At 42.5% G+C, this 23786-nt stretch overlaps 1 protein-coding gene across 3 annotated transcripts in view; it reads left to right on the top strand.

Moving 5' to 3' along the window:
- The window catches only part of PCSK5 (proprotein convertase subtilisin/kexin type 5), a 508063-nt gene that overhangs the window by 145919 nt on the left and 338358 nt on the right, over nt 1-23786 (top strand). For all 3 annotated transcript variants that reach the window (XM_040356083.1, XM_040356101.1, XM_040356092.1), the window contains exon 5: nt 6908-6984. In XM_040356083.1, coding sequence (XP_040212017.1) covers nt 6908-6984 — 77 coding nt within the window. The remainder of the gene's footprint in view (nt 1-6907; nt 6985-23786) is intronic.

Here is a 23786-nt window from a genome sequence, read left to right as displayed (position 1 = left end):
AATTGCATGGCACAGTGGTGACAATGTATGGCACAGTGGCTGCGTTTAATGGCATGGCACAGTGTTGACAATGTATGGCACAGTGAATGCGTTTAATGGCATGGCACAGTGGTGCGAATTGATGGCACAGTGGCTGCATTTGATGGCATGGCACAGTGTTGACAATGTATGGCACAGTGGCTGCGTTTAATGGCATGGCACAGTGGTGACAATGTATGGCACAGTGGCTGTGTTTAATGGATGGCACAGTGGTGACAATGGATGGCACAGTGGCTGCGTTTAATGGCATGGCACAGTGGTGACAATGTATGGCACAGTGGCTGCGTTTAATGGCATGGCACAGTGGAGACAATGTATGGCACAGTGGCTGCGTTTAATGGCATGGCACAGTGGTGACAATGGATGGCACAGTGACTGCGTTTAATTGCATGGCACAGTGGTGACAATGTATGGCACAGTGGCTGCGTTTAATGGCATGGCACAGTGTTGACAATGTATGGCACAGTGGCTGCGTTTAATGGCATGGCACAGTGGTGACAATGGATGGCACAGTGGCTGCGTTTAATGGCATGGCACAGTGGTGACAATGGATGGCACAGTGAATGCGTTTAATGGCATGGCACAGTGGTGCGAATTGATGGCACAGTGGCTGCATTTGATGGCATGGCACAGTGACTGCGTTTAATGGCATGGCACAGTGTTGACAATGTATGGCACAGTGGCTGCGTTTAATGGCATGGCACAGTGGTGACAATGTATGGCACAGTGGCTGTGTTTAATGGCATGGCACAGTGGTCACAATGGATGGCACAGTGAATGCGTTTAATGGCATGGCACAGTGGTGCGAATTGATGGCACAGTGGCTGCATTTGATGGCATGGCACAGTGACTGCGTTTAATGGCATGGCACAGTGGTGCGAATTGATGGCACAGTGGCTGCATTTGATGGCATGGCACAGTGGTGCAAATTGATGGTACAGTGGCTGCGTTTGATGGCATGGCACAGTGGTGCAAATTGATGGCACAGTGGCTGCGTTTGATGGCATGTAACAGTGGTTGCGTTTGGGCACAGTGAGACTGCAATTTTTTTTTTCCTTTGCGCCCCCCCAAAAATTTTGAGCACCAGCCGCCACTAGTTTATATGTGCGTGCAAATGTGCATTTATATATATGTGTGTGTTTTTATATGTGTTTGTGTTTACATGTATGTATGCACATTTTATGTATGCGCTTTTAATCCTGACCCCCTATATGTGTACAATCAGAACCTACTTGTTTATTTATTTTTTGATTGTTCATAGTACCAGCAAAAAAAGGCTGTTCCTCCAAAAAGCGATCCATGCTCAGATCGCCTTTCAGAGGCATTTGACAGCCGGTAAAGAGGCAATATCTTGCCTACTGACCGCCTGTTTTAACCCCTTAAATGCATCATCGCTATGCTGCAACTGCATGCAATACACACAGTTGCAGGGGGGTTTGCAGTGTAGCCCCATTCACCTAGGGGTATACTTCAAGGGTGCCCTGACTGGAAAAAGATTGAGAAACACCGACATAGAGCAACCGATGCCTCCATTTTCCTCCTGCAGCCGCTGAATGCCTGCAGGAGGGAGAAGAGGAGAAGCAGGGGGAACTGGAGAAATCGGTTCCTTTATATGCAGCCACCCACTTGCAACCGGGTCCTGTTCCGCCAACGGGCTCAGAGAAAAGAGCCCTGTCCGGGGGTCAGGGGGGCCCTTCATGGTTTCTTGCATCGGGGCCCTGAAGTTTCTAGTTACGCCACTGTATATAACCCATGGTTTATGAATCGATTCTGGTGTCCTGTACTGTACTGTACTCCAAGATATGGAATTTACATGTATGTCAAATTTCTCTTTTCTCTTTAGTTTTTCTTTGTAACATGGAATTTCACCAGGTTCACTAAACTCAAAGGCCCGGATTCAGAAAGAAATGCCTATCTTTAGGCGATCGTAGCGTATCTCAGATACGCTACGCTGCCGTAACTTTGAGAGGCGAGTCCCGTATTCAGAAAGAACTTGCTCCCGAAGTTACGGCGGCGTAGCGTATATGGGCCGGTGTAAGCCTGCCTAATTCAAAATATGCTGGTTGGGGGCGTGTTGTATGGTAATTAATCGTGACCCCACGTAATTGACGCTCCTAACGAACGGCGCATGCGCCATCCGTGAAAGTATCCCAGTGCGCATGCTCCAAATTACGCCGCAAATAGTCAATGCTTTAGACGTGAACGTAACTTACGCACAGCCCTATTCGCGTACGACTTATGCAAACAAGGTAAACTACGCAAAATTCTACGCTGTCCCGACGTCCATACTTAACATTGGCTACGCCTCATATAGCAGGGGTAACTTTACGCCGAAAAAAGCCTTACGTAAACTACGTAAATCAATGTGCCGGGCGCACGTACGTTTCTGAATCGGCGTATCTAGCTCATTTGCATATTCTACGCGTAAATCTATGGAAGCGCCCCTAGCGGCCAGCGTAAATATGCACCCAAGATACAACGGCGTAGGAGACTTACGCCGCTCGTATCTAGGCAACAGTGAGGCGTATCTGATTCTATGAATCAGGCGCAGAGATGCAACGCCTCACACTCAGGCCCCATACACACGAGAGGATTTATCCGCAGATACGGTCCAGCGGACCGTATCCGCGGATAAATCCTCTCGAGGATTTCAGAAGATTTCTATGCGATGGCGTGTACACACCATCGCATTGAAATCCGAGCTGAAATCCTCTGCCGATGACGTGTCGCGCCGTCGCCGCTATTATGACGCGGCGACGGGCGCGACGCTGTCATATAAGGAATTCCACGCATGCGTCAAATCATTACGACGCGTGCGGGGAATCCCTTTGGGCGGATGGATCCGGTAAGTCTGTACAGACGAGCGGATCCATCCGTTGGAATGGATTCCAGCAGATGGATTTGTTGAGCATGTCAGCAAATATCCATCTGCTGGAAATCCATCCCAGAGGAGATTTATCTGCGGATAAATATCCGACGGAGTGTACACACCATAGGATCTATCCGCAGAAACCCATTTGATGGGATTTATCTGCGGATAGATTCTATGGTGTGTATGGGGCCTCAGAGTTACGACGGCGTATCTGGAGATACGCCGTCATTACTCCTTTCTGAATCTGGGCCAAAGTGTACAACCTGTTTGATTTTTGTAAATCAACCCGTGACTTTTTTTTAATTGAATACATCAGCAAAGCACTGCGTAAATTGTCAGCGCTATATAAGTAGTTCAAAAGAAATAAAAATAAATACCAGGCAGCAAGCATTTTCAGAAGTAGAGGTCAGCAATGGCAGCCCACATATTTCTCTCAACACAGGGTTCCATTAAATATATATTTGTACAGTTCTTTTCTCAAAGCCACTTCTCCACAGTTAAAATATTCAGTTAAATATACTGTATATGTCCCCCTTTTTTATGGAAAAAAAGTCAACATTTCTATGACCTGCTATTTCTCCTTTAGAAAGTATCTCCATTTTATTATTCAATTAAGGAACTTACTGTATATGTTTACTATCATTGGTAAAGTAAACTTTTTTTGCAACAGTAAGGTTTTACAAGTAAAAAGGGAGGCAAAATGAAACAAATTCAAGCACCATCCCAGCTCAGACACGCTTACAGTTCAGTGACTCTAGGATCGATTGCTCCTGTGAGATTCAAAATTAAGTTATGCAGCTGTTGGATACAGTAAATGTGTCAGCTATTTTTTTTTAAGCACCACACAAAAAAAGTTGGCTAGTAATACTGCTGGAACACAGGGGAGAATTATTTCATTGGGGCTGGAATGCATATACTGTATGAATAGTATGTGGAAGTGAAAATTGTGAGCAATTATGGAAAGGTTTTGGCTTGAATTGCAAATTAATTATGTCAGATTATGGTTGTAAAATATTGTGGAACAAATGTGCATATTTTTTAATTCTAATTTCCTCTATGACTGTTGTCTGTCAAAAAAGTTGTATCTAATTTTCTTATGTGCATTGTTTGTTTCACTAGAGTTGCAAATAATAATTTTTCATCACAATTATTTATATTGTTGTAGGCAAAAAGGATCTTTGCGCATACCACACTAAAGTAAATAGGTATAATAGTAGTAGTAAGACATCAAATTCTAAATAATATTTAGAAATATGTGCTGCAGCTTTTAACTTTTTTTTTTAAGTATGGTCTAGTCTAGAAGTAATGTCCACCAGAGAGGAAACTGAGGCAGAATTCCAAAGCTAGAAACAACATAAGCAACAGTTAAGGACACAGTATTTCCTAGTATCTTTGCAGAAAATCTCACAAGCTTTCAAGACATAAATATTTACTATATGTACTTGTATGGTATTGATGGCAGCCTCTTGCTACCAAAGTTTTTGATTTGGCAAGTTTTTTTAATCCAGTTATGACTGCCTTCTACCTAAATTGCCAGAAGACCATATGCATAATACATAGCTAACACAGGGTTAAGTATCTTTATTTAAACAAAATATGGTTATTTGTAGTTGACTCCAATGACATTAAAAACTATAACTACACGGTTAAAAACTGACTGCCTTAGATTGGTGTTACAACTTAGCATATTGAACATATTGATAATATTAGTAGAGAAAAGGTACAAACAGTGGCCACTGCCCCCACCTATAACTGGTCTTTGTAGCAAGGAGCACTGGAAGGGCAATGTATGTTAAACAAATATAAAGAGATTTCCAAGCTCAAACTTACCAACCAGCCAGCGACTTGACCTGTATAACAATATGCGTTAAGAACAGATGTTTAGTTGCACACATTTGCAAATACATGCTTAAGCTGCAGGCCCCGCCAAGGCACCCTGTTTCCTGCAATCCCTAACTACTAAAAGTCTCCATCAAATGTGTCACTGTTACTAGATTTCCACTTGAGCCTAGCCCAGGGTATTTATTTTTATGCAGGTGTCATTTCTGTAAAAAAACGAATAGTCAACACCACCCAGAACCAATATTTCGGTTTTGAATGGTTGCTGGTAAGCTGAATCATACACGGAATTGTTTTTATCTCTCTGCAATTCCAGTGGTGAAATTCCTACCAGAATGAACCAGGGCTTAATGTCTGTGTTCCTTTTCAGTGATCATTACACAGCTGTGATGGGATCATGAGTCCCTAATGTAGTCATGTCCAAGGGGGGATGGGGAGCACGGGGAAGCCTGAGAGCATGAGGGGCTGAGAGCACTGGGGGAAGGTGGAGAGCATGTGGGGGTGCCAGAGAGCACAGGGGGAAGCCAGAGAGCACTGGAGGGGAGCCCAAGAGCATAGAGGGGCAGAGAGCACAGAGGGTGTCGAAGCAATGGGGGGGCTGGGTTGCACTGGGGGAAGCCTGAGAGCTATAGGGGCTGAGAGCACTGGGGCGAGTCGGAGAGCACTGGTGGGGAGGTGGAGAGCATGGTGGGGGTGTGTGCCAGAGAGAGAGAGCACAGGGGGGAAGCCGGAGAGCACTGGGGGGAGCCCAAGAGCATGGGGGGCTGGGGAGCGCTGGGGAAGCCTGAGAGCATGAGGGTCTAAGAGCACTGGGGGGAACGGAGAGCACTGAGGGGGAAGTGGAGAATATGGTGGGGGGTGCTGGAGAGCACTGGGGTAGTAGATTTTTCTCCTGCAGCCTCTGAATTCCTGTGGGCAGGAGAGGAGGAGAAGCAGGCTTTAAGAGGCTGCAGGGGTTAAATGGAGAGATTATTGGAGCTGCTCCTTCTATTCAGGCGCACGGGGAGCCGCACTCACTTTCCCCCCTGGTCTGACGTCTCCTCCAGCTCCTCCCTCTTAAAGGTCACAGGTCAGCTGATCTGTAGTGTACAACTTCAAAAAACTCACCATTGAATTGTCCAATTTCCAAAAAGAGGCCATTTGGGGGTATTTGTACTGTCCTGGCATTTTGGGGCGTCAAGAAATAAGATATGCAGTCAGTACATCAGGACGGATCAATTTTCAAATATTTATATCATAGTTTGTAGACACTAAATTTCACACGGAACAAATGATTTACACTGATTTGGGTTCGGTTTGCAATGTAGCAGTGTACATTTTGAAGAAAGTGGATTTCTTTGCAACATTTGCAAAAAATGTTAACAGAAAAACATATGTTTTTCCAAAATTGACAATTTTTTGTTTGTTTATATAGCAAAAAAAAAAAAAACTAGCGGTGATAAATTATCACTAAAAGAAAGCTTTAAAAAAACAATACAATTTTATTTGGTTAGTGTTGCATGACTGAGTAATTGTCATTCAAAGTGTGACCGCACTAAAATATTAAAACTAGTCTGGGCAGGAAGGGGTGGAAAGTGTCCAGTATTGAGGTGGTTAATAAAATATTGATAAATAAATATCTAAATTGCATACGGTATTATAGAATACCTTTTTTGGTGTTTTTCACAAATTATTTAAGGCCCATTTCACACCCATGCTTTTTTATGTAAGTTTTTGAACATACAAAAAGGCATGTGTGATAAAAATATATTGAATCCATTGAGCGCACTGCATTGATAAAGATGAAGCATGTCTGTAAAATGCACATACTGTATAAGTTTAAAAAAGAAACACTAAAAATGCACAAAAGTGGACACAGATATATGTGAACCCAGCCTTAGGTTGAATTAGCAACAGTTTGCATGTTGAAATGCAATAAAATCTAAAAATGACTTCCAGGTCATCATGGGGCTTTCTGCCATCTTTAATTTTTCACAAACAAGCCAGTTGGTGAATTCCTTTACTTGACAGCCTGAAAATCATCAGAAATGCACAGGGACAATTGCTAACCTAATTACGTGCCGAGTGGAACTGTTTAATTTATGCATGAGCCATGTGAGATAATGGCTTAATAACGATCTTATGATTTATTTAGCTTTTTTCTTTTTTTGGCTGTAGGATCCCCTGGCCAGCACTGATATCAATGGCAATGACTATGATCCCATGCCTCGATATGATGCCAGCAATGAGAACAAGTAAGGAATTGTAATTATAACTTTGGTTTTCATTTTAACATTAATTATGGAATTAATATATAAATATTAGTTTGAACAAATGAGATGTTATCATGCTTATTTAATAGGAGTGCAAATACAGTGACTTTAGGCAAATTGTAAAGATCCATAGTTACCAATGAGTTTTTTGTTTTTGTAGTCAAGTGAGGAAATTCTTCTTATATAGCATTTGGCACCTGGCCCGGATCCTATATCTAGCACCCCCCCCCCTCACTGATCATGTCTGTATGCACTCAGCCCCCCTCATACTTGTACGCACTCAGCCCCCCTCATACCTGTACGCACTCAGCCCCCCTCATACCTGAACGCACTCAACCCCCCTTATACTTGTACGTACTCAGCCCCCCTCATACCTGAACGCACTCAACCCCCCTTATACTTGTACACACTCAGTCCCCTCACACTTGTAGACACTGATCTGCCCCGCCCCACACACACACACCTGTAGACAGCTGCCCCCCCCAGACACACCTGTAGACATTGAGCTGCCCTCCAACACACAGCTGTACGCACTCAGCTGCCCCCCTCACACCTGTACACACTCCGCTGCCCCCCCACACACACACACATGTAGACACTGAACAGCCCTCTCACACATACCTGTACACACTCAGCTGCCCCCCTCACACCTGTACACACTCAGCTGCACCCCCCCACACCTGTACACACTCAGCTGCCCCCCCTCAGACCACCTGTACACACTCAGCTGCCCCCTCACACCTGTACACACTCAGCTGCCCCCCTCACACCTGTACACCCTCAGCCCCCCCACACACGCCTATACACACTCAGCTGCCCGAACCCCCCCTACACATACCCCTGTAGACACTCAGCTGCCCCCACACACAAACTGTACACACTCAGCTGCCCCCCCGTAGGTACGCCACTGAGCCCTAATAAGGGTGATGTAACAGTCCATTCCCTCCAGCTCATTGAGCATTCTAAGGATGTGTACTTTTGTGTTTTATTGCTTGTAGAAATGTTTGATGGGATTAGAGGTGATGTGGGATATGCCAAACCGTCCAGTATTGTTAGCAGAAAACACTTCTCTCTCTCTCAGCAGAAGAAGCACAGGTAGACTTGAACAATCTATAATTTTACAGCTGGGGACCATGAAGTAGCTTTAGCACAGGTAGAGCTAAACTGGAACAGTTTATAGGTTCAAGGCAGGGGACCATTAAGTATGTTTGAGATGCAGCACAGAAATTAGGCTTTACTCACAGTATCCTGGAACACAACCAGTTGACCAGGTGCAACCTCTTGTAGAGTAACCCAGCATCCAGTCCAAAGGGTACCAGAGAGCAAACAGTCCCCCTCTTCTCAGCTCACAGTGACATTTTCTTAGGAGGCAAAACACTCTTCTAGAGGTGGTTGAAGCAATCAAACTCCCAGCCTGTGATGCCTCGAATAAACCAGACCAAATAATCACTGCTCCGCTGGTTACAGAAGGAGTCAAAAACGAAATTTACCCAGCAGCCTAACTAGGAGTGTGCTACATCTGCAAACATCCAGTCGTTCACAGAGACATTTTTGGGTGTTTAAGATGTACACGGGTATATTTCTCTTGGCTTAGTTCTAAAGTAATAAAGAAATGCTGTTAAAGTATAACTATAGGCAAAACATTTTTTTTTTCAGTTTTGGATAAAGGGGAGAAGGAATCCTGTTCCCTCTGTCCAACACATGTCAGGTTTTATTGTCTTGTTTGCTATCATTATTGAAAGTAAAAGAAAAATCCTTAATTATGGGCTGTCCCCAGAAAAGTGATAGGGGCGAAATCTTCCAATGGGGACACTAGTTCTGGTGACCTGGGGGTCCCCAAGAGATTCCCTTAATTTGCAGGGATTTCCTCTTCACTTACTGTTTTGGCTATGGGACAGGAAGTGAAGGTAAATCTCCCCATTGGGAAAAAATAGGGCAAAAATAAACCTTGGCCCTTATTCACACGGATTCCAACTTTCAGTTGAAATCGCATTTCAAAGCCGCAGGACAGTGCAACTTTTGGTGTGACTTGGCTGACATCTGTGCAACATCATGCTCAGATGTTTATGCAAGTCGAACCTGAAATTTAAAAAAGTAGTAGTGCAAGAACATTTTTCTTCAAATCGGTGCTGCACCGCAAAGTCGGCATCACACCGATTTGAACAGTTCTATTGCCGACAATAGAGTGCGACTTGTCATGTGATTTGGACCTGTTAAATTGCATGACAAGTAACATCAATGTGAACGGGAGCCAACAGGGGTTATAAGTCTCCCTTACTCCGTTCAAAAACAACAATGATTTATACTTACTGTATATACTTGCTGCATCTGCCCCTCGCCGGCTCTAACACTGATAACTGAGTAATCTAACACCGTCGATCGTTTGGTTCTAAGAGCTCCCTGAAAAGAGAGCTTCTGACTGTCAGTCATCGCTCTCTGCTCAGCCCGCCCCCCCCCCCCCTGCTCACTGAAGCACTGGGCTGTGGTGGGGTTGGGAGCGGCCAGCTCAGGCTCTCAGAAGCTTGCTGAGAAGCTGAGCCGGGTGGCGGTCCAGGCATGTGGGCGGGTCCCGACTCCAATTGTCGCGATCTTGCCTGAGCCTGGACCAGCTCTGTGACGTCAGAAGAGAGCCTGATGTCTGCTGAAAATGGGTCACAGGAGTGCAGAATGAACTCCACTCCTGTGATCCATAGGAGAAGTGCAGCCAAACAAGCTCAAATGACAATATACATAAGTTCTGTGACAAATACATGAGTCCTCAGAAGACAGAGAGATAGATTGATAGATAACCAACTGTTTGCATATCAATCTTTGCTGTGCTGGTATTGCTTTGGTAACTTTGGGGTCAATTGACGAGTTAAATGGCTAATAAAATGCAGTAATATACTGCATGCTGTAACAATTGTGCAAGTGTTCTGTTCATTAAAGCAGACTCCTGACATTTTGCATGTCATATTTTTGCTGGGGAATAAGTACCTAGTTTTGACAGGTACCCAGCTCTCACTTCCACTCGGGCTGCTTAGGCGACTCCTCCTCTGCCCCCTGCAATCTTCTGGCACACGTTACAGATACCAGAAGATTGCTCGGCCATTCAGGACATGCAGCGCGACTCCCGTATGCGCAGTGCGCCTGGGAGGCCGTAAGCGGTCACAGTCGGGTGCCTACACTTGTGATGCCTGAGAAAGGCAGGGGAGGAAACCGAGGCTTTGGGTGGCAGCATTGCTGCATCGTGGGACAGTTGAGTGTGTGTTTATTATAATAAAATAAATTAAACTAAATAAAAATTCAGCAGCTACTGTCTTTTAATAAACAGAAAAACGAGCGGGCTGGGAATCCGGTCGCCGAGTCCATAACAACTGATGACTCATCAGTTGTCAGCGGTTCCTTGCTGACAGCTGAATGCAAATAAAAATGCTGACAATTAAAAATGAACCATGCCAAGCCACATGCCCTCAACATATGGGTGTGGGGGCTTTTGGGCTCTGCCCCCCCACCCCTAAGAACCGTGTCCCCATGTTGATGGGGACAAGGGTCTCATCCCCACAACCCTGGCCGGTGGTTGTGGGGGTCTGCGGTCAGGGGTCTTATCGGAATCTGAAAGCCCCCTTCAACAAGGTGGCCCCTAGATCCCAGCCTTCCTATGTGAATGAGTATGGGGTACAATGTACCCCTACCCATTCACCAAAAAAGTGTCAAAAGTAATAAAACACAGAAATTTTTTGACAATTTCTTTATTTAAAAAACAGTGTCCAGCATGCAGGGCGGCATGATTAACAATGGATTTTACATCAGGGGTGCTGTTTTTATTTTTTTTCTAATAAAGGAATTGTCAAAAACTGTCTCTGTGCTTTTATTACTTTTCTATGCTTTTTTGGTGAATCGGTAGGGGGACTATGAACCCCATACTCATTCAAAAGGGGGGGGATCTGGGGGCCCCCTTTGTTAAAGGGGAGCTTCCAGATTCAGTTAAGCCCACTGCACACAGACCTCAATAACAACAGCCAGGGTTGTGGGGATGAGGACCTTTTACCCAAGGTGCTTTGGGGTGCCCCAAAGCATCCACACGCCAAAGGTTGAGAGCATGCAGCCTGATATGGTTAAGGGGGGGCACTTGCTTGCCCCCCCCCCTTTTCCTGACCTGCCGGGCTGCATGCTCAGATAAGGGTCTGGTATGGATTTGTGGAGGGGGAGACCCCAAACTGTGTTTTTTCCATAATTTTTAATTGTCATTTAGTCATCCGTTGTTAAGGACGCTTCCTGGCCTACTTCTTGGCAACCCACTATTTGTCAAAAAACAGCGTGAGGGTCCCCCCCCCCCCCCCCGACCCCAGGCTGTTTTTTGATAAATACCACATGTTATACCACCAGGTGCTGGTGGTAAATGTTGCATGTTTTGTTACTCTGTGGTCCGTTTGTGAATCGGACTTAAAAACGTTTCAAATGATATTTACCAGCACATTTTTATTTTTGCGGTATTATAATCGTTATTTGTTTTTTTAAAGAGTTGGACTTAATTAACGCATGCCATAATGTATGCAAATGACAGATGACTGTGTTATCACATGCAGTAAATGTTAGTGAATTGACCCCTTTGTTCTAAGTGTCGGAAACAGCTTTTTTGTCTTGAGGCAGTCCCTAAGAAAGGCTCACTATCATCCTGCTCCTGCTGACAGTTTTGGACCTAGTTTTTCCAACACACTAGTGGGCAGCATAAGTATATAGGGTGTCTTCTTATGCTCCAGATTTGATTAAAGTGGTTGTTAAGCCACTTTCACATCTTCATACCATCTCTCTGTTTTTCTAATCCTGTGTGCCTTTGTGTGAGTGATAAATGCCTGAGAAATTTATGTTCTCTTCCTGTAAAGTTGCTTTAGTTAAGACAGTGATCAGACTTCTGAGGCAACTTCCATTGAAATCAATGGGTACAAGTTGCCTACAAGTTGCCTACAAGTCTGATTGAAGTAGTACAGGAACCTTTTCTGAAGTCTGAGCGACTTCAGTAGTGTGTATTAAGACGGCTCTATTCACTTCCATTGATTTTCTCAACCACACGACTTGGAACGACTTGGGGAGACTTCAAGTCGGATCCTAGGTCGCCCCAGTGTGAACCGGCTCTTAAAGCTGGGGTTCACCCTAAAAAAAAAGTGGGAGTGGGCATTCCTATGCACAGGCTAAGTGATTGACATATGACAAAAGCTTCCCCTCGGCGCATACGGGCACGTCACGAGTTGCCGAAAGAAGCCGAACGTTGGTGCGCAGGCGCCGTATAGCGCCGTATAGAGCCGACTCGCAGTACGGCTTCTTTCGGCAACTCGTGACGCGGCCATATGTGCCGAGGGGAAGCTTTTGTCATACTTCAATCACTTAGCCTGTGCATAGGAATGCTCACTCCTGCGGGATTCACTACCCGAAAGCCGGGAAAAAAAAAACAAAAAACGGTATGTACGGCAAAAAAATAAAGATCAGCATACTGTCAATGTCAGAATTGAGATCAATGTAATGTTAGAATTTTTTTTTAGGGTGAACCCCCGCTTTAAGTAATGGCATTAACAATAACAAATATAACCCCATACATGAGTTGGAAATAGGAAGAATTTCAATTTATCAATCAATTACATTCTGTTTATTTCTAGTACAACATAAAGCAATATCCAGTTTTCTTTAATTGTATTTATGGCATTGCCTCTGAGACAGTGTTAATTTGGTAGCTTTGAAGTGTCAGATGTAGTGTTTCTCATAATGATTCATGTTGTCTTCCTATGTTATTATCTATAAAATCAAAACAATCTGTCTTGTTTTGATCACAGGCCTCCAGTGCATATATGTTATGTGCACTCTGCAAAATGTATTCTAAATCTGTTTCTTTTTTAAACAGCAGTCAGTGGTTTCTGTAAAATGTGATCTTAATAAATCCTAAAGGGTTTCCAGGTTTGTAAACAAAGGAAAACTATAACCGATGATTTAGCTTAAGCTGAATTGATCCGGTGCACAGTTCAATTCTTTCCTCTAAGAGCAGGGTAATTAATATTTTTAGATACACTTGATTCTTTTTTGTACATGAGTGGGTGAGTCCGCAGGCAAATCATTACAATAACATGACTTAATTGATGGAAAACTTCAAAAGAAAAATATTGAACCTTCATTTCAGTCTGGAGCTCAGTGCTGCTTTTGCTTCTGATTCAAAAGAAAAGGTGGGGTAGCCCATAGGAAAGGGTCTTACTTTAATGACTTTTCTCGTTGGCAATTGAAGAAGCTTGTACTGTGTACTGTAAAATGTAAAGTTAAATCGGAGGTCCACACAAAAAGTGAACCTCTGCTTTTCGTAACCCTCCCCCCCTCCGGTGTCACATGTGGCACCTTTCAGGGAGGAGGGGCTGCAGACACCTGTATAATACAGGCTGCACCCACTTCCGGGAATAGACTCCCGCTTCACTTCCTGGTTCCCTCATCGAGAATGGTGGCGGGGGCAGCCGAGAGACGAGCGATTGCTAGGCTTTGGCTGCCGAAATTGCGGGTGCACTGGACAGGTAAGTGTGCATTTATTAAAAGTCAGCAGCTGCAATATTTGTAGCTGCTGGCTTTTAATATTTATTTTTTAGGTGGACCTCCGCTTTAACCTCCCTGGCGGTATGATTCTTTCAGATTTTAGGTGCTGAAAGCGGTACCATTATTTTGCATGGAAATTTGGCGTTTTACATTGCAGGCCTGCAATTCTTAGGAATAACTCACCTAAATCTGTCCAAACCAGAGTCTAGTAAACATCTCGGGTATGATAAAGTTTGAAACACAAAATCATAAATTATAATATAATAAATAATAACAAATAATAATTTAATAATAACAATACTTTTTATTCAATCATTTTTTGTAAATAATATAATCAAAAACACTGATTTTTTTTTTGGTCAAACAAGGGTGCAATATTAGTAGTTATATTGCTTCAGTAAATGTCTCGGGTATGAAAAATATTAAAACAAGGTACAGCACAAAGTCCAATGTCACAGTCGGGACAATAGAAACCGTTTCTTTTTGTATTTTTCTTCTGGTGACAATCACGCTTGGAGCAGCAAACCACACACATCCTTGTGGGTGCTGTCTTCTTTTCAGTTGGTGGGATGTGGTCCATAAAGTGAAGACCAGTCAGTCGTTTCTGGTTCACAACACCAGCAGCCTGACGTCCAGATCGGTTTACAGCCGTTGGCGTCTGGTGCTTTAAAAAGATGAGTTTGGCAACCTTCCACACAAAGTCCGCATGGGCCATAGGCCTGTCACTCTTTTTTTTTTCAGAAGAATGAAGGCATTCCACAGGCACTGTTCCAGAAGATGCCTGAAGATTTTTTTATAATATTTTTTTTGTTGCTTCCTCATGGCTGGATAAAAGGTCATGGCCTGGTCAGCTCTGTCCACACCTCCCATGGTGTTGTTGTAGTCCAACACAACCTGTGGCTTCATCACATCCTTTCCACCTTTGGTGTGTACCATTACGGTCAAGGTGTTATGAATGGTACTCATAAGGCACACATCTTTTTTGACCCGCCACCTCAGTGCCATCATTTTTCCTTTCTGTCAGGCAACTACTTCTCCTGCCCCAAGCTTTTTATTGGCAAAGGTTGGCGGCATGTCACGCCGGTTAGGCCTCACGGTCCCATATGCGTCCGTCTTGTTCAGAAGAAGGAACTCATAGAGTTCTGGGGATGTATAAAAATAGTCTGTGGTGACACAGTAGCCCTGGTTCAGCAATGGCTCAATCAAAGAAAGAACCGAAGCGGTTGCCATTCCAAAACTGCTAAATCAATGGCAGAATTTGGTTCTTTTCCCAGTGTACAGGACCGAATTCCAGATGTACCCAGAGCTGGATTCACATAGCATAAATGTCTTTATGCCAAAGCGAGCGCGCTTTGATGCAATAAACTGTATCCAGCTTTGTAGGCCATAAGACTTTCGTCAATAGTTATGTCTCTCTCTGGAACATAGGTCTTCTGAAAATTATTCAAAATAAGTTGGTAAATCTCCCAAAAAAAAAATCAGTTTTGGAGCTGGATGAGAACTCTCATCAAAGTCTTCATTATTTGTAAAGTGCAAATATTTCGTTATGAGCGAAAATTTATATTCCGACATAACGGTGCCAAAAAAAGGAGTGGCCAGTAATTTGTTGGTTGTCCAGTACCATTTCTGCAGGGGTTTCCCCACCACTCCCTGTAAAATTATAAGGCCAAGAAACTTCCAGATGTCCTCTCTGGTTACTGGTTCCCATTTTCTGCTCCTTGAAAATTGCTGATGGGTAGCAGCTTGTTGCTCCTGGTAGCGATTCGTCTCCAAAACAATTTTGGCGATAACTTCATCAGTCAAAAAGAGCTCGAGGTATGCCAAGGGGTTGTCATCCTCAACATCCACTTTGATCCCAGGTGCTCCTGTAAACGGAAATCTTGGGGGCGCTACGTGCTCCATACCGCAATCGATCACCAAGTCCGCAGATCGCTGGGCACAGTCGCAGGATTATCGCTGAAATCTCTTTCTGCGTCTGATGACGAACTTCCCCACGAGTCGCTGTCACTCAACTCCTCTTCAAATGATTCTGTATCGCTGTCACTGTTTTCCAGCAGGTCACATAGCGATTTTGAGGTGGAGGCGTGCTTTTTTGATGCCATGGTCGCTGTGCAGTTTACAGTCACAAAGTACAGTAAAACTGCAGACAAGGGCACTGGAGAAAGCACTGGGGGGCAATCTAAGGTCACTTTATTTTATTTTTTATTGTAATCCAATAGGATTACATTGTATCAGTGTGTTTTCACTTTATACTGTTTGAATTTGACGCCTTTCCGTCTCCCTGCATCGGGACGCTCGCAGAGAAGGGAATCAGGGGAACACTCAGTGCATCGGGTGGAAGATCCAGCCGCCGTGCACTGTGGAAATACATTGCTGGATCCCGGGGACAAGGTAAGTAACCTCTTCCAGGATCCAGCGAGGCAATGTGGCTCAGGGTTACCGATAGTAGCACTGAAATCTCACACTCGGGAAAACCACCAGGCAGGTTAAGTGATAGCCTTAATTGGTCGTTGAGCAAACATGATTGTCAACATTTGGAGTCAAGCTAAGATGCCAGTCATCCTGGCTTAACCTCCCTGGCGGTATGATTATGTCAGGTTTTAGGTGCTAAAAGCGGTACCATTATTTTGCATGGAAATTTGACGTTTTATATTGTAGGCCTATAATTCTTAGGACTATCTCACTTAAATCTGTCCAAACAAGAGTCTAGTAGACATCCCGGGTATGATAAAGTTTGAAAAACAAAATCATAAATTATAATATAATAAATAATTATAAATAATTATAACAAATAATAATGTAATTATAATACAATTATTCAATAATGTAATCAAATCAAAAACACTGAAATTTGCTCAGTTGCAGAATTGTCGCTGTCATTACTTTTATTGTTTGATGACGAATTTCCCCACAAATCGCTATTGCTCAATTCTGCAAGTGATTCTAATTTATTATCGCTGTTTTCTAGCTGGTCTAAAACCACTTTTGATGTAAAGGGACACTTTTTGGTTGCTATGGACAATCTCCAGTTTCCAGGCAGAAAGAACAGTTTTTATTATATAAAAGTGAATGTTGGACACTGGGCAGACCATTAGGGACAGAGGGGGTGTGTATTTATTTCGTACAGTACTGCAATATGTTAGATTACAGTATACTGTATGTATTGTGTGTATTTACTTATTTGAATTTGGCGCCTATCTCTGCCTGTGGATACTGCGAGCGATCCCGAGTCTGGCTCGGGGTAACCGCTTTTTGTTCTGAAATTTCACCCCGAGCCAGACACGGGAATACCGCTCAGGGGGTTAAATGTGATTGTGCAGCATGTACATGTTTTTCATTAAACTTTTTTTAGAGTTGTTTTAATATTTTATATACATTTTGGCTAATGCAATATTCTCTCTATGTATTACTTTAATAACTAGCAGACCCCTTTGCTTTAAAGGTCCATCCTAGGCAAAACATTATTATTTTTCAGAGCAGAAAAGGGTTAGAATCTTTGTTGGGTTTGTATTGCTGTCTGCTAATATTAGAGAGATCTTCCCCTTTCCCTTTCAGGACAGAAAGTAACGTGAAATCTCTCAAATGGAATTTTTTTTTTTAGAATGGCAAAGGGTTAAGCCTCGTACACACGGCCGAGGAACTCGACGTGCCAAACACATCGAGTTCCTCGGCCAGTTCAGCCCTGAAGCCGCCGAGGAGCTCGGCGGGACGAGAGCTCCCATAGAACAACGAGGAAATAGAGAACATGTTCTCTATTTCCTCGCCGAGCTCCTCGTCGGCTTCCTCGGCCGAAAGTGTACACACGGCCGGGTTTCTCGGCAGAATTCAGCCAGAAACTCGGTCGGAAGCTGAATTCTGCCGAGGAAACTGGTCGTGTGTACGGGGCCTTAGAACTTTTAAATCTGTCTTTGTTGATCTCTGTGTCATCACAGGGACAACCTCGTCCCTCATTACAGGCCTCACAGGGAAAGCAAATGAGGGATAAAGTCCTAAAACTGACATCTGTACACGTTGCAACTAATCCAGTTTGTTATGTATAAAATTTGGGAGGCTATTTATAATGTGTTGAATATTATTTTTCTTTACTTCTTTTGCCAGTTGTTTGGTGAATTTGTCATTCTATTCCTGAAGTGGTTCTCTTAAAGTGGTTCTAAAGGCAGAAGATTTTTTTTTTTCATGCATTCTATGCATGAATATAAAAAATCTTCTGTGTGCAGCATCCCCCTAATGGTTACCTAAGCTCCATCTTGATCCAGCGATGTTGTATAAGGCCGCGTACACACGGTCGATCCATCCGATGACAATGGTCCGACGGACCGTTTTCATCAGTTCACCGCTGAAGCAGACTGTTGGTCTGATGTGCGTACACACCATCAGTTCAAAAACCAATCGTGTCAGAACGCGGTGACGTAAACCACACGATGTGCTGAAAAAAACGAAGTTCAATGCTTCCAAGCATGCGTCGACTTCTGATTCTGAGCATGCGCGGGTTTTGAACCGATGCTTTTGTGTACTAACCATCGGTTTTGACCGATGGTCAACCGTCCATCGGTTCGATTTTAAAGCAAGTTCTAAAACTTTGGTCTGAAGGACAAAAGTCTGATGGGCCATACACGCGGTCGGTTTGGACCGATGAAACTGGACTTCGGTCCGTTTTCATCGGTTTGGACCGGTCATGTGTACGCAGTCTTAGAGTCTCGGCTGTCCAGGACTCTCCCTCCTCATTGGCTGAGACACCATTGGCCTCTGCTGCTGTCAGTCAAAACCAGTGAGCCAATGAGGAGAGAGAGTGGACGGGGCCAAGATTCAGCTTTGTGTCTGAATGGACACACAGAGCAGCAGTTTAGCTCAGGTGTCCCACAGCAAACGTATTGCTGCAGGAGCACTCGGCAGGAGGGAGGTGTCAGGAGCCCTGGCGAGGAACCCGAGAAGAGAAGGATCTGGGCGGCTCTGTACAAAACCATTACACGTTGCAGGTTAGTATAACATGTTTGTTATTTTTAAACAAAAAAAAAATTGACATTTGTATCACTTTAAGCCTTGTACGCACAATGAGAATTCAGACATGATCGTCCATTTATTTTTTATTTTTTTGCATGCTAGTCTCATATCAAAGATGAATTGGTTACTAAACTTACAAACATTCTTGAATGATAGAAAACAACTTTGAAAGTGATGTAATGTGTTGTATTGTATTGTAGTATGTTCTTTTGTTTCTGATTATACGTGGTCTTGCTCTTCCGATTCTTTGAAAACCATACTTATTAAACTAATTGTTCATTCTGGTATTTTACGAAAAAAAAAAATCATTGTTGGGCCCTTTGGATAATTTAGCATGAACTGGCATGATCGGCTCTCGAAAGCTGTATATTAATGATCAATTTATCATACGATCACTTTGAAAGCGATATTTTATGCCTAAGTTTCTGATTGTGTGTACTAGGCTTTAGGTAGAAACTTTGCAAGTTCAGTATTGTGTCATTGTAGTTGTACAATTATGTACTGTGCAAGCTTTGCAACATTAATGACTCACCAGAAGTTAGACCTTCCAGATACACATGTATTTATACTACAGTCAACAGAACCCCCTTGACTTTGGAAAATAACTAACTTCACCAGTGATGATTTAGGGCCCGTTCACTAGTGTTGAGCAGAATACGCCATATTCGATTTCGCGATATATCACAAATATATAGCCGAATATTCGAGAAATATTCGCTAAATTCGAATATTCGTGATATTTTATCGAAATGAAATGTTTGCGAAATTTCGCTATTGCGAATGCGAAAATAATTGCGAAATTTCGACAACTGCGGTAGGAGCACTCTGATTGGCTCAGAATATTCGTGATATTTTATCGAAATTTCGCAAAATGCGAATGCGATATTTATTGCGGAATTTGGACAACTGCGGTAGGAGCCCTCTGATTGGCTCAGAATATTCGTGATATTTTATCGAAATTTCGCAAAATGCGAATGCGATATTTATTGCGGAATTTCGACAACTGCGGTAGGAGCCCTCTGATTGGCTCAGAATATTTGTGATATTTTATCGAAATTTCGCAAAATGCGAATGCGATATTTATTGCGGAATTTCGACAACTGCGGTAGGAGCCCTCTGATTGGCTCAGAATATTCGTGATATTTTATCGAAATTTCGCAAAATGCGAATGCGATATTTATTGCGGAATTTCGACAACTGCGGTAGGAGCCCTCTGATTGGCTCAGAATATTCGCGATATTTTATCGAAATTTCGCAAAATGCGAATGCGAAATTGATTGCGGAATTTCGACAACTGTGGTAGGAGAACTCTGATTGGCTCTGATGCAAAAGAAGGGCGGAGAAAATAATCGCGCAATATTCCTATTGCCGAATATTCACATTGCGAATATTCGGCAATATAAAATGATCGCTTCAGCTACTCGGCCCAAGGTCTCTAATCATACCAGCAATGCTTTTAGACGTCGATGGAGATCACTAGGATGACCGCGAAATTCGAGATATTCGCGAATACTCGAATATGCCATATTCGAGCCGAATATTCGCAATACGAATATTCGTGAGCAACACTACCGTTCACACTATGTGAAATTACTTGCAAATAACTGCAATGACACACATAGAAAACAATAGTTATCTGTGTGTCATGTTCACAACAGAATGTGACGTTTCTCTGTGTTCCAGAGCTGTGCAATGTTATACAACATATTTGCATAATATCACACCTCTCTGAATGGCCCTGCATGTCACCGTTCAGAAAACGTTCACATAGAGTTCAAACCAAAAAAAAGGAACTGTGTGATACGATTAAACCGCACATCACACTGCTCCTGCCGCAAGGAACTTCAGCCAAAGTGACTGCTGGCCGCACACTAAACCACTGCGGTTCACAGACTAGTGTGAATAGATTCATAGGTGTGTCAAAATAAGAGATGTACATTCCTAACTCCCTCTCTTGGGAAGTTGGGACAAAATAGATTAAAATATACAGCTGTAACACACATTATTCTACACATTTTATGCCATATAGCTCACTTGAGAACATTTACTTACGGATGAAGCATACAATAAAAAAGAAAAGATAGCTATAAACAGAAAGTCACTTTGGGACAAATACTTTAATCCTGGGTGTGACATGTATTCCCTCAACTACTATGGTATTTTGCTATTCAGCCAAAAGGTTACTCTAGTTTCCTACAACTTGGCAGCAGAAATATCAGCCTTGTCAATGGTACAGGCAAATACTGGAATTTTACACTGCTGAAGTGGAGACAGCAGTCAGCTGTGGATGAAGTCATCTCTGCTATGTAAAGCATTTAGCTTTAGCATTATACTCTATGTAATGATGACCACTGCTGGTAATCCCTTATAGGTTGTTTTGGCAGGGCCTGCAAATGTTCCCTTGTGAAATCTCTGGATCTAATTTATTTTATTATTTCACATAACATATGGAAGACAGAGTTTGCTGGATCTGACTCCAGCTGAGTTTGCTGATGTTCTTTATGTGGTTTTCTGATCCTTTTTTAAACATAAATCATTACCTTCTGCATTTCTTAGGCACTGTTATCTGTTTGTGGTGCAGCACAATTCTGTGGAGCAGCGGGGGATGGCGACGAGTGGTGTCCTTCATGCGTTTCCTCTCATCCTCTCCTCCTGATAGGCGTCCAATAGCGGCACCTGTCATTTCAGCAAATCAGGTGATGACCACTTGATTGGTGGAGAGGCGGTTCAGTGTCAAGGAAGCGAATATTCATTCGCTTTTCTAACACACCTGGGTGAACTGCGAGCACCAGTTCACCCATTTTAAAGCCTTTTAGAGCCTATGGCTTTAATCAGGTGCTATAAAAAAAAAAAACGCCACTGTAATTCAGGCGCCCAGGTGAAAAGGGTCCATACGCCTGAATAGGGGGTGGCAGCGGCAGCCATGGATATGCGATGCATGAATCTATCCATTGGTCATAGAGGTAGTGGCTGGGGAGAGGGGTGGCTGGAGAGAGGGGGTGGCTGGAGAGAGGGGGCGGCGCCCGTGCACCCTTATGGACGCATTGCCACTGCTTAGAACATTGCATGTATATGTGTGGAAGGATGCATTTTCCGGTTCTGTTTTTGTATTTTTTTTATATGAAGAGATGAGTTGGCATGTTTTGTGCAGTAGTTTGAGTCATTAGATGGACAATATGATTTAAAAAAAACTGCCTTGTTCCCGAATTCTAAATACTGGTATTTGCAAAAGTACATTACACTGTTTAAACTTGTATAGTGGTAAATATTCAGAACAAATTGTATAGTGCGTACTCCTTTCACAAAAATAATTTCTAATTAGAAGATGAAGAATTACACTGAGACTTTCAATTAGATCAGTGTCTAGCTGGATTACTGCAATGCTGCCTCTGCACTCTCGTTAAGGTGCCTGCATCAAAAACCAGATCCAATTTCAAATTTCTTGTCTGCATAGACCCTGTATTCCAGTTTAGTATTCACAGTTAATAAAACGAATCTAAACACTGGTGATCTTGCGAGCTACCTTACACAAATTGTCAGTTCTAATATATTAAGCTGCTAGCCATGATCACATGGGCTGTGCATTCAGCAAAAAAGCAACAGAAAAAAGTGCTGCACTAAAAAAATATACCTTTGTGTTTTTTACACACATATATATATATATATATATATATATATATACACACACACGCTAAACTATGTCTGTAGTAAACCACATAAGAAATAATATAATGACACTGTGCTCAATTATAGTGCAGCATGTAAACTATTAATTAATTTCTCTGCTTATCCATATATCCACACTCTACTAACTGCCTAGAGAAGATCACATGCATAAAGTGCTAATTTGTGCCACAACTTAATAAATAATTGTAAGGTGAAAATGGGATTTTGAAGGTGCAAAAATACACAGAAAATATATAAAAAATATAAATGTATTAAATAGACATAAAGTAGAAAGGCATAATATAGAAATATAAAAATCCATCCAGTATACAATACAATTGATTAGAAGTGCAGACTTGGAACAATTTTCTCTACATATGTTTCGTCAATTGATTTGGCTTCTTCAGGAGAATGAATCAGTCAAGCACTGTCTACTAAAACAAAAAAACAAAATATCAAGAACAACATACAAATCAAAAATATAGTGATACCTATTATAAATAAGGTGCCAAATGTGATATTAAACAGCGCTCAAAAAAATAAGTGAAAATGTAAATCAACAAATATAATATTGGTACAGTGACATAGTGAAAAATAAATAAATAATCCACCCTCTAAGTGAGTCAATATATAAGTGTCCAAAAATCTGTGCAAAAATCGCATCAAAAAATACCAGGTTGGCAAATAAAGTCCATGAACTGTCTAAGTGAACAAAAAAATATATATAAATAGTTCATAAATGGAGAGCAAAGGAAAAGAAAAAATCCTTCCCGATCTTCAATAAGTGCTTTCACCACACCACAGTGACTGCGTGCTTCCACCACCCATCAGAAATGCAAACTCACCGCAACAAATGGCCTGACACTTTCGTGTTTAGGCACACAGGCTTGTTAACTGACCCCCTCAGTTTAGTTGATAGAACTCCTTCTTTTCATATAGAGTGGAGCATTCAGTTAAACAGATGGAGATCCGAAGCAAAAAGAAAACTCCAAGATAACAGCCATATGCAAATAAGAAAAAGAGAGCACAATAGTGTGATACTGTAACACAACTTTTAATAACACACTACAAATCTCCCAAAGAATGCACTCACAAAGGTAACTCTTGTTACAAGCAGTGTATAAATCCAAAAACTGACACGGTGTAAAACAAAAAATAAAGATATCCTCCAGGTGAACTAGTGGTCACAGCGGACCAACGAATAGCCCAAGTGTTACTCACAGCCCTTGTGCAGGTGTACTGGAGCCGCTGCTTAGGTAATTGAGCTGGTGGCAGATTAGACCATTCCACGTTCAAGCTTAGAAAGTTAAGGTGTGCGGTTGTGACTTCAGTAATCACTCCCCGACATGTTTCATCAAAATGATTTCTTCATGGGGTTCCAACTATTAACTATTTTGGATTCTATAATTTTTAAAGCAGCAGCTCTTGCATATTTATTAATTTATTCATTTATTTTATAAATATCACTAGTGTTCACATTTATTCTCCAGCTAAGCGCAGTGAGGGTGGCTCACATTAGACGACCCTTATCTCCACCCCTTTTTCTAAATCAAAAATATACAAAATTAATT

Source organism: Rana temporaria, chromosome 1, assembly GCF_905171775.1.
Source record: "Rana temporaria chromosome 1, aRanTem1.1, whole genome shotgun sequence".
Lineage (NCBI taxonomy): Eukaryota > Metazoa > Chordata > Amphibia > Anura > Ranidae > Rana > Rana temporaria.
This window is presented reverse-complemented; position numbering and strand designations above follow the sequence as displayed.